Genomic DNA, 14072 nt, shown 5'->3' on the forward strand with positions numbered 1-14072 from the left:
ACTCATCAAAGCGTCATCTGTTAGAATTTTCCCATTAAAGATTTGCCAAACAAAGAAATCAACTTTTGGAGGGATCGATTTATTCGATAACTATTTAGAGTAGTGAGATCAGATTTCATTCCATGCGGACTTGGTTGAGAAAAAAACCATTACTTGTCGAAGTCCACACTAATTTGTTAACTTTGTTTAATAAGATAATATTGAAATTGAGAATACTATCACGAACCTTAGGAAAATCAATAATATTTAGCCTATCTTGATTCCAAACATCATCATTAATCACATTTTTTATCTGAGTTTTAAGATTCATATTTACAATCCCATCAACGTAATCGATTAAAAATCCACTATCGAACCAACTATCAAACCAAAAATCACCTCGCCGAAACCAATTAGTCATTTAAAACCTTTGTTGAGATTGATCCCATGATTTAAAACCTTGCCCTTAGGTTAGCCAAACACCGTGGGCCTGTGGTTCAGTCCACGTCTCCACTCCCTCTTCTTAGATGATGGGGGAAGCCGAGATGTTGCTATCAATTGCTTCATCAGCAATTGCAGCTCCACTCGGCCTGCGTGGGGAAACTCTTCCCGGACCGGTACCATTGGTAGGTCTTTGGGTAGTGCAACCCTACAATTTTAGCTTCGGAAAATGGGACGAACCAATCAATGGTCATCTTAGCCCGTAGATGCAAGCCACGTGTTTTTCTCTTCTAGGTAAGGTCGTAATCAACCTTCTCGAATACTCGAACCTTTGTTTATAATCATAATAAATGAGAAGTAAACGAGGCAAAAATAAAGTATTCGTTATTCACTGGTCGGCAATTTAAAAAAAAAAAAAAAAACAAAAGTGAAATTACTAAAAAGATCTCCAACGGAAATATCCAACGTGCAAAAGACAACTATCCGGGATATATTTGTAAATTCATTTTTGTATAAAATTATTGAGAAGGTGAGGCATGAGCATGACAGGGGCGGCGCGGTGGGGTTATAATGTTCCAATCCACTCTGGGAACTCTAGGAAGGTAACTGCCTCTCGGTTCGGCCGAAGCTTTGCTCAGGTCATCGCCTCTCCGGCTCTGAATCTCTGATCAGTCATCAAAGTGGTACGTGAAACCCTATTGTTCTTCTTTTATAGTTGGATTCCCGTCTTTCTCTATTCGAGTCTGTGATCATCGGAATATTCTCTCTTCTGTTTCTTTTCTTTTTCTCTTCCCGCCTTTACTCCCTCCTCCCCTGTAACCCTCTTTTGATTTTTTATTTTCGGTTTATGAAAGTCTTCGTGATGTAATTAATTTTGGTTTGGTTTTTGTTTTGAATACAATATACAACAGTACACTTGCTGGAAATTATTAAAATTTCCATTTTATTCTTCTTCTGTTATTTTTCTGTTTCTTTATCCTGGATTTGGATTTGCGGAAATTTGAGATGCCATGGAAGGCGATAGGAAGAAGAGAAGTCTGGTTCGATGTTCATTATTTTGGAGAAACGGAGTTTGGTTTCATTGGGGGAAGAAGAGGGGGTGGATTGGAAAAGGGTTACCTTAGGTAGAGTCCAGTGTACGCTTCTTGTTGTCTCGTTCTGGCGTTGAAATGGGTGGTTTCACTGCTTTTTTCATTCTGTTCTATTATTCTATTCCGCGTACTCTTCCTCTTTTTGATTTAGGCGAGGTGAACCTGAAACGTGAATCTTAACCACCCCCAACACCCCCCATCCCCCCTTCTCTCCCCCCCCCCCCCCCCCCCAAAAAAAAAAAAAAAAAAAAAAAAAAAAAGCCCCTGAAACGTGAACGTTAAGTTCTGTTTGCTCACCTAAAAGGTCCACTTTAGTAGAAAAATACCAAAATAAGGAGTGAGCCGTAATGAAGTCCCAAATTCCAATCTCGTGTAGTCGTGTTGACAATGGATTCCTTTCAGTACAAGTTTACTTCGCCTTCTTTTGATTGCTGAATTTGTGATGCACCACCCACCCTCATGCCATACTCATTGGACGACCCATTGAAGTAATTGAAAGGTGTGAGAGAGGGAGGGAGACCAAAATGATCAAATTACCAAATTACCCAACCAAGATTAACCACATAAAGCTCTAATCTTTGAAAAATGCTGACCCAAAGTTTTACCATGTCATTGGACTGACACAATGATTCATCGGATCAACATGCAACATTGACATTGTTTTTATTTCTCTGCCATGACTGCCACACCAGGTTCAAAGAACTGAAGTTGAACCTTGCTTGATATTATTTTGGTATCATGAGTTCGAATGATTACACAGTGGAAGTTACAGGCCTATCTCCTACTGCAACGGAGAAGGATGTTTATGATTTCTTTGCTTTCTCAGGCACAGTAGAACATGTTGAAATTATCAGGTACATTCTATCTTGTTCAATTTTTTTTGTCCATGCTGCACCTTAATCTATAACTTTGTAGTTTGGCTCTGAGGAAATTTGATTTCTTCCCCACTCTTCTCTTTGTATATTGACTATAAACTAGTCTCTCTTTCTCTCTCTCCTTTTTTTTTTCTTTAGCAATACCTGTTGTTTGATTGATGGTGAGAAATTGACTTCCAAACTTTTTGAATTTCATCACCATATCCGACTCTGACGTATTGACGTTGTCCTGAAGAGATTAATTTGTAATCCACCATATTCAACATCTCCACAATCTTAGATAGAGGACCCATCATTGTCTGAATATCATATCCCTGGTAATGAGCTTCTTGTTTACATTTGCTTAAACCAAGCACTGTCATTTGCAGGATCCATAATTGTTTTGAATTTTTCTAAGCTTGATTCATAATAATCAGTAGTCTTGTGAACTGTATTCGTATGGACAAATGTACACATATGTAGAGTAATCCCTGGATCCCAACACTTTGGTAAACATCTAATTTGTGACTTAGTCCCATTCACTTGCCATTTGTGTTTCTAGATGCAAACTAGTTAATGGGTAAAAGGGGCAGAAGTTAACTCAATCACATTCTCTTTTTTTGCTTTTATATTTACAGAAATATCTATTCATTCTCATACAACTACCACTCAGCCTTATCCCAACTAAAGTCTAAATGGTGTCTTATCTTTTCATTCTCATAAGTTGTTTTTTTTTAACCTAATAAGAGAGTTTGTCTTTTTGTGTTTAACCGCGGCCTGTAATTTTTTTGGAAAGTTAGCTATCCAGAGTCTTTTATTTATTTATTTATTTATTTTTATTTTTTTATTGATGGATTTATTAAGTATAAATGCTTATATAACAATTTAACACTATGGTGAGTTTGGGCACTGGCTCTGTTTCCATCACTGTTAGAGTGGTTTAAAATGTTTCCTGTGCGATGTGTTTTCATCCAGTTAATGGTGATAATAGTGCCCCAGTAACTATGCTGTTACTTATTCCTACTTTTTCTTCTTGCTTATCTTATATGATTTTGGTAATGTATGCTATGTTGGAATAATTTTAAAAGTTGCTTATCTGGAAGTGATTCTTTGGGTAAAATCAGATCTGGAGATTATGCTTGTACGGCTTATGTGACCTTCAAAGAAGCTCATTCTCTGGAAACGGCTGTTTTGCTCAGTGTAAGTTTCCATGTAACTGTTGGTAGGGAAAGTGACTAGATACTGCAAATCTACAGCGTGTATTACATTGAACCAATCAAGAAATAGAAACGCTAACCATACAGATTCACTGAGCGACACTGTTTAATCGCATGGCAGAATTTATTTACTTATATTTTAGCAACCCCCCCCCCCTCTCTCTCTCTCCTTTTGTGGAACTCCCAATGCCTGGGATCCCATGTGACATATTTGGATGTGAAGTAAGCAACCACCTTTTAGGTTGTGTGAGGTTAGCCAAAAACATCAAGAAATGGGTACTTCAGCAACAAGTTATCAATTTTGAACTTTGTGGAGTGTTCTGATATTGTAGCATGCAAGTTCTCAACGTAAGTAGAGGCCATTACTTGGAGCAATGTTTGGGCTGCCAAGGGAAATGCCCGGGGTTGGAGTATTGAGAGTGGCCACTTTGGCATTTTTAGGTTAGGACCTTCTCCAAACTCACCCCTTCCAGGATCTACCCTGCATAAGTGGGACTAGCACTGAATAATGGCCCTTTAAGTGCTCAACTTAAGTCGTGCATTTATTTTACTTTCATATATTTGTTCTAAGTTGATTTAATAGTATAACTGTGTCAGTGATGTACCATATTAAAAAAAAGAGAACTATTAAGAATATGTTTCTCTTATAAACTGATCCTTAGGTTTTCCACATTTGCACCTCTTATCCAACATCGTCCCTTTGGAATTACAGTATCATTCAGGTCAACATAATATGTATAAGCTATTAGATCAACATAATGTGTCTTAGATTTTCATGTATTCTTCAAAATAAAGTCCCTCCTACATGGTCTTCACAGTTTCAACTAAGACCATATTTATGCTTTAAGATTATTGAAATATAACAACACTATTTTATAGATTATTCTATTCATATCCAAAATAGCCCGATTTGGAAACAAGGACCCATTTGCTTTTGTATAAATCTAGAATACCCAGCTGGGTTGGAGCAATCTTCACTTCCTTGTTTCCCCCCAGTTTTTTTTATTCTTAGTCTGTCATGGATTTTTTAATTGTGATATGATTGCATTAATATCTTTTTTCACATTAATGTATCAGGGAGCTACAATTGGAGATCAACGGGTATGTATAACTCGCTGGGGACATAATGGAGATGAATTTGATTTTTGGAATAGACCCTCCTCATGGAGGCTTGACGATGAAACTGGTTCAAGGGTAAGCATTTCTTTTTATTTCTATTGGTGAACATGAGCTGGCGACCTTTCAGTGTACCAAAATTTTTAGTCTTGGTAAAAGCTTTTAGCTTTTCCTATCTGACATACTGGAGAGACAAAAATGAATATCCTTTTTCATGAATTTAGTCCTGGTCATATTCAACCTTCTTGTTTTTCCTTGTGCACATCCATTAGCACCATATTACCGCTCACATGGACCTAATTGGTCTTTGTTGTGCGCATCCTAGGCTGCTTTATCTCATCTTATCACCTCTTGATGCTGACCCCTCTTCTACTACTCATTTCATCTCTGATCATATCAGTCCTAGTCTTGCCACTCATCTATCTCAAGTCTCAACAGCCTCATGTTACCTTCACTTCTTCCTTCTTTCTTCGGTGCTCAATTTGTCTCTGATCTTGTATCTGTCTCATGAAATGTGATCTTTAGTTTCAATAGAATGCACTCTATATGCTCCTCTCCGGTGCATTGACCCAGTTCAATTTCGTCAGCTCTATCCTCTTGTCAAGCTAGAGGGAGATTTTTTAGCTTATGAAGCATCTCTCAATCCAGGACCCTGTTCACAAACCAAAATTCAGTGATCCATCGTATTCAAATGATCATGGTGGTCCTGTAAGTTTGTTGCTGGGGATGTCAATTCGGGCCCAGAACCAACAGGACCAACGGAAACCGTCCTATTAAAACCAAAACTGGACCTACTCTCTCTCTCTCTCTCTCTCTCTCTTTTAAATAGTTAGGCCTTAAGGAGAGTTGAACTAATGACCTCATAAAATTTTTTTTTTTTTTGCCGGTTTATATTGTTTTCTGATTGATCAGTATGTCTAGCTAACCCAATTAAACCGACAGACCGACCGATTAGGACCAAATATACAACCCTGCCCGAAACCCGACCGGTTGAGACCAATAATTAAGGAGTATTAACCTATCCTTATACCCTTCATTATATTATAGACAAAAAAATGGATTAACCGGTTGATTAAGACTGACTAGCCAAATCCAATTCAAGACCAATAAATGGTTGGTCATATATGGCTTTGAAAATCAATTTACGTAATCGGTTAGTGTCCGTCCTAGTCCTAAGGTCAGATCGATTAACCCTGACCAAAACTGACCAGACCGACAGATTTGACATCCCTAGTGGTAGAGTTCATCCTAGGGTCGATAACTGTCCACAGATTAATTCTTTGCTTGATTGGGCACTTGGACACTTCTCTAGTGGCTCGTTTGCTTTTCCACCCATGTGATGATGATAGTATGGTACTTAATGGGCACCTCGTTTTCCTTACAGCCTCACCTTTGACTGGAATCATCAGATTCTGAAATTATGTTTCAGAAATTTATGGCTAACAAAATATAAATACTGAAAGGCCATTAGTTTAAATCACGATTGAAGGGATCCATAACTCAAACCTGAAATTCATCTCTTTTTCCTATCATCTTGGCAGGATACCCATGGGAATCATTTTGTTTCTACTCCAGGTGAAGCATTGACAATGGCTCAGGAAGTAGTCAAAACTATGCTATCTAAAGGTTATGTTCTTGGGAAAGATGCATTGAGCAAAGCCAAAGCTTTTGACGAATCTCATCAAGTCTCAGCTACTGCAGCAACTAAGGTTTCCGAAGTGAGCAAGAATATCGGACTCACTGATAAGCTTTGTGCAGGAGTGGAGGCTGTCAAATCAGTGGATGAGAAGTACCATGTATCAGAGACTACCATAACAGCTGTTTCTGCTACAGGAAGAGCAGCAGCAGCTGCCACGAACACTGTCGTCAACAGTAGCTACTTCGCTAAAGGAGCTCTTTGGGTGTCAGGTGCCCTCACTCAGGCAGCCAAAGTTGCAGCTGATTTGGGCAGTCGTAATAATAAATGAGATCTTGAGTTGATCCAGATACAGCCGTTACATTGTATATCATTATGTACAAGTAAAAATGGAAAATCTTGAACTTAAGAGAAGTGGGGTCGAGAGACATGCAAAGCTTATGCAAAGCTTAAACCTTATATTGGAGGGTAAGGATTTCCGTAGCCAATTTTATTTAGTTGGGATAATGAATAGAAGTTGTTGTACAAGTATAATTGCACTTGTATCGTGTGTGCAAAGTAAAATCGTGTTGCATCCATGGATAGTAAGATACTAAGGCCCTGTTTGATAACGTTCCCAGAAATGCTTTTTTGTGTTTTTTTTGTTCCTAGAAGCGTAGAAACGCAATGAAAAGCGTTTGATAAAAGTGTTTTGTTTCAACTTGTTTTAGAAACAAAAATTGAAATTTATATCAATTTCTGGTACAAGAAACAAAAATGAGAACTCGTTTCTAGAAATGACTTGTGGACATCATTTTTACCCCTGCCATATAATATTGCCTCGACATTTCACCTCACGCTGAAGTTCTCTGCTGTTAAGAGAAGAAGGGCCTTCATACTCCTCTGCAAATACAAACCAAACTCTAGCGATACCTCTCAAGGCAACTCTCATGAAGACGATTGGAGGTCCCGTGAACTTCGCATCTGTCTTCTCACTTGCAGAGATTGGTTCATGGTGCTGCAAATCGTATCCTGAGTAAGTTATAAAGCAATCCTAGGTAAGGCTACAAAAGAGGCAAACTCGATTGATCTTCTACCTTAGATTATCCTTCCACAAGCTTCATGCAAATTCAGGTGCTGTAGATCTTCAACCTCAAGCTTCAGTGCCTTCGGTTCCATCGACCCTTACGCTTCTCTCTATTCCTCTGCAAGATAGGAGAATGTTCTCCCCAATTTTACAGAAACCCTAAAATTTTGTAATGGAAAAGGTTGGAATATATGAATAGAGTGATTGTTTGTTCTTTGATCCTACTTTGCAGAATTTCTCAATTGAAATTTCCAGCTGTTTAGAAGTCCAGTTCACTGGGTACGATCTACTTCAACTAATTTGTTAGAAATCAGTGGTTTACTTCAAGAATAGTAAGGGGATTTAAACCCTTTTCTGATTTGTACCATAATGCATGAGTGGATTTCTTCCTCTCATATGATTTGATTCTGTAGGGTTAAGGAACTATTACATATTCCTTTGATTTTAAGGTGTTAGACCTTCCATCCTTATTTTGCTTTAATTTTTTTTTTCTTTTTCCATTTTCAATTAAATGTATATGAAATCAGTGATATATGTGTCGAATTGTGGAAATAAATCTTTGAAAATTGTGTGCACTTCCACTGACTATGATGCCTGTTCTATTGTTGGTACTTTACTTTCTTTTTTCTCCTCTTCTCACTACAATGTATATGAAATCAATGATATGTTCTTCCGTTTTTGTGTCAAGAAACAAGGTTTATCAAACACAAAAAAATCCGTTTCTATTCCTAGAAACGTGAAAAACCGTTTATACTGTTTCTAGACACAGAAACAACAGAAACATAATCAAACTGTGGCTAAGATGAGCTTAGTACACTTATGTGTCCATTTTCTGGATTATGGTTAAAATTTTGCTCGTCATGTTTAAAAAAGGATGTTGCCCACTTTGGGTTGGAAATAAAGAATGTGTGGTTCTATAATTCAATAATTCTTGCTGTATGTGAGGTATGAGAACCTGGCCTCTTTGTAAAGCAACAAGAAAAGAATAAGATCTAAATTAAATTAAAAAAAATTCTTCTTTAAAGAGGAGGAACTAGGAAGATGTAATTATCAATAAGACGTCATACCATCCCTTTTGAAACTTAAATTCATTTTAAGAGCGAAAACACCTTGCATAACATGCTATTTCTATTGCCTAAGCATGTTTACTGGATCATGTACATTCATTTTCCCTTGTGGGGAGGAATTTATATGCCACACCAGCAGGTGCATCTACATATTTTGAAAAAGAGCAAAAGATGTAAATTAGAAGACCTGAAAAATTTGTCATAAACATATTTGAGAAAAAAAATAAAAACAAAATAACCCACGTGAGAGGACAATTGCTCTCTTGAGTCGTAAATAATTTTTTCCCTATAAAGTATCACAATGTTAGAGCTGTAAATTACATGTCAAGCTGCAATGGATGCGAGTGAGGGAAGCAACAACAATCTCAATAGTGACGTTTCAGCCTAATATGAGAGAAACATGGCTCAAAACCATACATGCTATAATTGTGATAAGGACAAGTTTACCTTCACCATTGTGAGAAGGGAACATCTCACCAAAACATCTTATTTTTGGATTGGATTGGAAGAGGGTGTTTTCATGATGTTGGGAGTCATAAAAAAGAAGAAGATTATATCGAGAGTTAATGATAAAACTCAACTACTCAAAATCCAATCATAGCGGCACATCATGTTCGCTACGCAACGAAAAACATTCTCCATGTGATAATAAATGGGAATTAGGATGTAATATGTCTGTACATTCCTCACACCCTTTAGTAACTATTTTATGTGGCAATCCATTGATGAAAAGGTTCCAAAGTATATGCTTGCCTGTTTCCCAAAAAACAAAAAAAAGTATACGCTTGACAAATCATCAGTTAACCATCTTCGCTACTAAAATTTTTGTAATGTTCAAGGATTTGGATGAGCATCTTCATTTTGGATTCAAGCCTGACCATTGATATGGATGTGGCTTCTCAATGAAACCCCATCCTTGAATCAATGAGCCCAACCTGATCTTGGTTGCGTTATAGGTGAATATAAGCCCAAGCCCAAGCCCAAGCCCAAGCCCAAGCCTGAGTCCAAGTCCAAGTCCAAGTCCAAGTCCAAGTCCAAGCCCAAGTCTAAGTCGCACATCTTTTGTGGAAATTTCCGAGTCATGCTCAAACGGAGCCGTTGAAAAACTGGTTTAGCCAGTTGTCTTGGACCGAGACGGCTACTGAACTTGTATTTCAGATGATCATTTTCAAGGTGTGGATTCAAAGGAAAGCATCAAAAGGAAAGAGGAGAGGGATTTCGGATTTCTTATTTTCTTTTGTGTTTTTAATTTTACATCTTTAATCTTTGTGTGGACAGATGCACCACGCCGCGTCGCAGAGGATGATGGTCTCTCCGTTTCCATTGGTTTAGGTGTCGGTAGTGACTGTTTTATGGCGTGAAAGGGAAAAAACCCAAAAGGGTGCGTAGTGCGATTGGGATCTCAACATTCGAAAGTCTAAGAAGAAGAAGAATCAGCAACGAAACCCAGTTTGGTTTTTGGATCTTTGATAGGAAGCTATAGAAATCAGAACCATACCACCATAGGAGTTCATAGTACTGCTATATATAGAATACTACTTACTTATCACTCCCTCTCTCTCTCTCTCAGATCAGACCCTAAAAAGTGAAATCAGTTTGATTGGAGAGGCAAAAGGTTGTTGGATCTATAAGGGGAGGAGTTCAAGATAAGAGGGTATCGATTTCTATGGAGAGAGAATCAAAATCGTAATTATTTTCAGCTTCTCTGAGATAATAAATCTCACCCTTTAAATGGCGGGGAAAACGGGATCTGTTTCGATCTCGGTGCCGTACAGGAATCTCAGGCAAGCTGAAGTTGAATTGATCGCTTCAAACGAAGCTCACCACCCGATCGATCTCAATTCTAGGTCTTCCAATGACATCTCGAATCAATCCGGCTCATCTTTACCTGCTTCCGCCCCTAACTCCAGCGGTTGGAAGACTTTGATTCTGGGCAGTATGGTTGCTGCCGGTGTTCAATTCGGTTGGGCCTTGCAGCTTTCACTTCTGACTCCCTATATTCAGGTCAGTTCCTCTCTTTTGCTCGTTCGCTATTATTATTACTGTATTTTTAGTTATGATAGATATCGAGGAGGAATGCCTAGTTCTATGGTCTAAGTGGTCTCTGTTACATTTGTTCGTTTCTGCACTTTGCATTGAGATCTGAGTGCTTTTTGATCACATAGAGTAACGGTTGGAAATTAACTTTTCGTGTAGGACGGTCTTCAGTGTCGGTGCAGTTGAAATAAGAAGTCAAGTTCTGTAGTTCAAATTATTATTATTATTATTTTTTTTATTAGACATCGCATTTTATAAATTTATGCTTATTACATTTACATTCAATTAATTATGCAATACCATAATCGGTTATCTAGTCCAAGATATGAAAGAAAGATTCAAGAAAAAACCCCAATTTCTGAGTCATGGAAATTTTGGAGCGCAAGTAGATCAGTCCGATCACAGGATTTAGAAACCTAAACATGAGATTGCCGTTTTTTTTTTTTTTTTTTGGGTGACATTATAGGGTTAAGTACTAATACAGAAGTCTTCCCATATTCTAGAATCTCATCTCGATTGGAATTGGATTGGTGGGTCAAATTTGCTTGTTGATTTTATGAACAATATAACTGTTGGGATTGCAATTCATCCAAATTGGCCAAAGCATTTCGAGGCTTCGTTGAACTCCTTTTTGTATGGAGTTTTCTGAGTTTGCTCTCTCTTCAAGTCTAGCGTTGTCAGGCCATAATTTGTTGCAAATGTGTTCAAATTGATATTATTTTACTGAGGTTTTGCTGATACTGGTCTCAGCTGAAAATCCTCGTTTTCTTGAATTTGGCTACTTCTTGATACTTGATTCTTTGATCCCACTAATACTGGTGTGTATTATCCTGCATCAGACTTGCAATCTGCCCACAATCATAGAGGAATCTCCTTTTCTGATTTATCAAGACCTGCAGCTAGTATTGAAAGCAATGACAATACCATAATTTTTGACCTAGTTAGATAGCCATTGCCAAGTGAACCATAGAATACCACTGACACCTCTCCCAATCTGTTTCTGAAAGCACTTCCAATCGCAGGTGATTGGGAGAAGGGACGTTCAGGGATTAAAAATCTTTACTTTCATTGAAAGATTTTACTAAAATGTTCATAAATGTTCTGCTTGATAGAGTTAAAGAGGTTGAGGAAGTAAGGACTGGAGAGTCTTCAGAGCTTATGGGCTTGAGGAGGCACTATGGTGCCAGTCTTCCCTTGAAATCTATTTAGATGCCTATTTAAGCAGTCATTACTACTTAGCGAGCTATGTTAGTGATGATCAGATTGATGATTTGTGTAACATGATGAAAATAAATTCCAGCATGCTCCATCTGACTTTGCACTTTCTGATATATATTTGAAAGTACTAAATAATTTTTATCACTTCCAACATACGAGAATTCCATGTGGATATCATGTGCCAAAAGCACATCAGACGTATAAGTTTTGTGATCAAGTACTAAATTTTTTCAAAAAACGAACAGATTTTAAAACTAAGTGTTGAAAAGCCATCTAAGTCCCATACAGTAGGGATGATGTGGGATCCTTATTGAGTAACAATTATGTTATTAATCAAGGGACTTACAAGATTCCATGAATCATAAGAAAGGTATATCGTTCAAGGTACATAAGTGTGGTGGGTAAGAGCTGATATGTGACAGAATTCTGTTATCTACTGCTTCTTCATCAAGCTCATCAGCCAAGGTATTAATCTATTCTGGCATTCAGTGGAACAAGGTTTTAAGTTCTGAAGTGGGATATTGTGCCTCCTCATAAGATGGTAAGCTCTAAGGCCCTTTTTTCCTAGAAGAGAGTCACCAGTAACACTGGCTGGATCAATCTATTCAATTTGCCTCCGAGTGCCCAAGGATAGTGCAGGCTTAAGACAAAAAATATGGGCTTTGTTCTCAGCGAGGATGGAATTCCTTTCCCAATAAACCTGTGACTGCAATACCTTAATGATAATTCCAAAACTATCTCTATAATCTTGCCAATAACTGAAGGGCCTAGGTTCCTGCAGGATCACCTCTAAAAGTTGCAATTAATGTCTCTTTGGAGGGGGAAATCTCATAGATCATAGAAGATGTGGGATAGATGTAATATTCTCTGACTAAACTCTCACATGGAGCCTGTGGGATATGTCCTCAAATGGGTTCATTGCGATAACCCTCCTAACAATCCTAGTCATGATCAGCTCTGTGATCTTCAGTGTGCTTCCTGTCTTTTCCTTGCATGTACTGTTGTTTTATACTCCCAAATACTCCACAGCCTCACCAGGAGAACATATTTCCTAACAAGCTTTGCCCTTCTGAAAAATGGGGCATAGTACCAATCTTCATGAGATTGATGACACCTTCAAGGAAAACAATGAAAGATGATAAGAGTCTGAAATAATGACAGGTGAACTCCTTCAATTGCTTATTGATAATTACTATGTTTTCTGTTACACGATACGGCTGTTATGCTGGGGTATAAAATGCTGTTGGGTCGTTGACAGTCAGGGCCATTTGTTTTGCCCTTTAAGAAAGACCCTTTAATATAAGAAGGTTTTTCTTTTTTTGGGGGGGGGGGGTTGGGGGTGGGGAGAGGGAGTGGGAGAGGAGGTTTAATTTTTCAAGTTAGGTCTATTACTGTTCTTTCCTCCGTAGGGTGGCATACTTGAAAACTTCTAGTTCCCTAGATTGTGATTCTGTAGGTTCCCTTGAAATAGCAGTGACAGACCGATTGAAATGTACTTAAACTGCGGTTTCCAAATATGCAGATATACTTCATTATTATTAATTTTTTTTTCAGAACATAAATATATAAAAAAAAAACAGTAGATAATATTTTGGAAGACTTCTTTTGTCAACATGAGTCTTGGGAAGCTTAATGATATTTATCCCTGATGATTATGGTTTTAATTTTGGAGTCCTTCGAGATCTTTTGAGCATTTTAGGATTGTATTAATGTAGATTTTCTCTCGATTTATTTTGGGAACTTAATTGTGATATTAATTATGCTCTTTTTTAATTGATTGATGCAGACTCTTGGAATAGAGCATGCCTTTTCTTCATTCATTTGGCTTTGTGGCCCTATTACTGGCCTTGCGGTAAGTGATTTTGTCAACTTTTAAAAAAATGTTGGACCAATGTCTTCTCTTTTCCTAATTTTTTGGTGGAGCTAATGCTTTTGGTTGACATTTAATAACATGTTCTCTCCATGAGCAAATCATATTGACATTTCCTTTATACGTAGTCTATTCTATTTATCAGCTAGACTTATAGTTATCATGCCTGACTTAGATTCTGGCAAAAATTTATGAGCATGGAAAAAATACATTTGATGAAGCAAGCGGTTTTAGCATATATCTAGGGTAGATCATTGGTTATAGACTTGGAGGAGATACCAGAATTTTTGTTTGTTGCACTCAAAAGTCTCTCTTTGAATATCTCATACTCAATGTGATTGGGCAATGGTATGATTTATGAGTATGGCGAATTCACATTATATGAGTGGGATTCGTAGAAATAGGGTGTTTTTATATATGCAGGGCCTCTTTCTTGTTATACTCTGGTCTTTTTGTATATTTCTGCAACTCTCTCTCTCT

The 14072-nt window shown here is 37.7% G+C and overlaps 2 protein-coding genes across 3 annotated transcripts in view; both read left to right on the forward strand.

Annotated features, from left to right (window-relative positions):
- Nucleotides 1-951: 951 nt before the first annotated feature.
- On the forward strand, nt 952-6957 carry LOC122080734 (binding partner of ACD11 1). The gene is made up of 5 exons (XM_042647550.1): nt 952-1103; nt 2204-2365; nt 3490-3565; nt 4660-4776; nt 6240-6957. Exons 2-5 carry the CDS (start codon nt 2250-2252, stop codon nt 6663-6665), a joined length of 735 nt encoding a protein of 244 aa, XP_042503484.1. The 5' UTR covers nt 952-1103; nt 2204-2249; the 3' UTR covers nt 6666-6957.
- A 2690-nt stretch (nt 6958-9647) lies between these two features.
- LOC122081355 (sucrose transport protein SUC3) overlaps nt 9648-14072 on the forward strand; it is a 22559-nt gene continuing 18134 nt past the window's right edge. For both annotated transcript variants that reach the window (XM_042648443.1, XM_042648444.1), the window contains exons 1-2: nt 9648-10471; nt 13509-13574. In XM_042648443.1, the coding sequence (XP_042504377.1) occupies nt 10199-10471; nt 13509-13574 (339 nt within the window). In that variant the 5' untranslated portion in view covers nt 9648-10198. The remainder of the gene's footprint in view (nt 10472-13508; nt 13575-14072) is intronic.

The sequence above is a fragment of the Macadamia integrifolia genome, chromosome 6 (genome assembly GCF_013358625.1).
Source record: "Macadamia integrifolia cultivar HAES 741 chromosome 6, SCU_Mint_v3, whole genome shotgun sequence".
Classification (NCBI taxonomy): domain Eukaryota; kingdom Viridiplantae; phylum Streptophyta; class Magnoliopsida; order Proteales; family Proteaceae; genus Macadamia; species Macadamia integrifolia.

Coding starts and splice junctions, on each gene's coding strand:
- LOC122080734 (XM_042647550.1), top strand. CDS start 2,250: ATGAGTTCGAATGATTACACAGTGGAAGTTACAGGCCTATCTCCTACT. Junction 2,366..3,489: donor GAACATGTTGAAATTATCAG/GTACATTCTATC, acceptor GGGTAAAATCAG/ATCTGGAGATTATGCTTGTA. Junction 4,777..6,239: donor ACGATGAAACTGGTTCAAGG/GTAAGCATTTCT, acceptor TCATCTTGGCAG/GATACCCATGGGAATCATTT.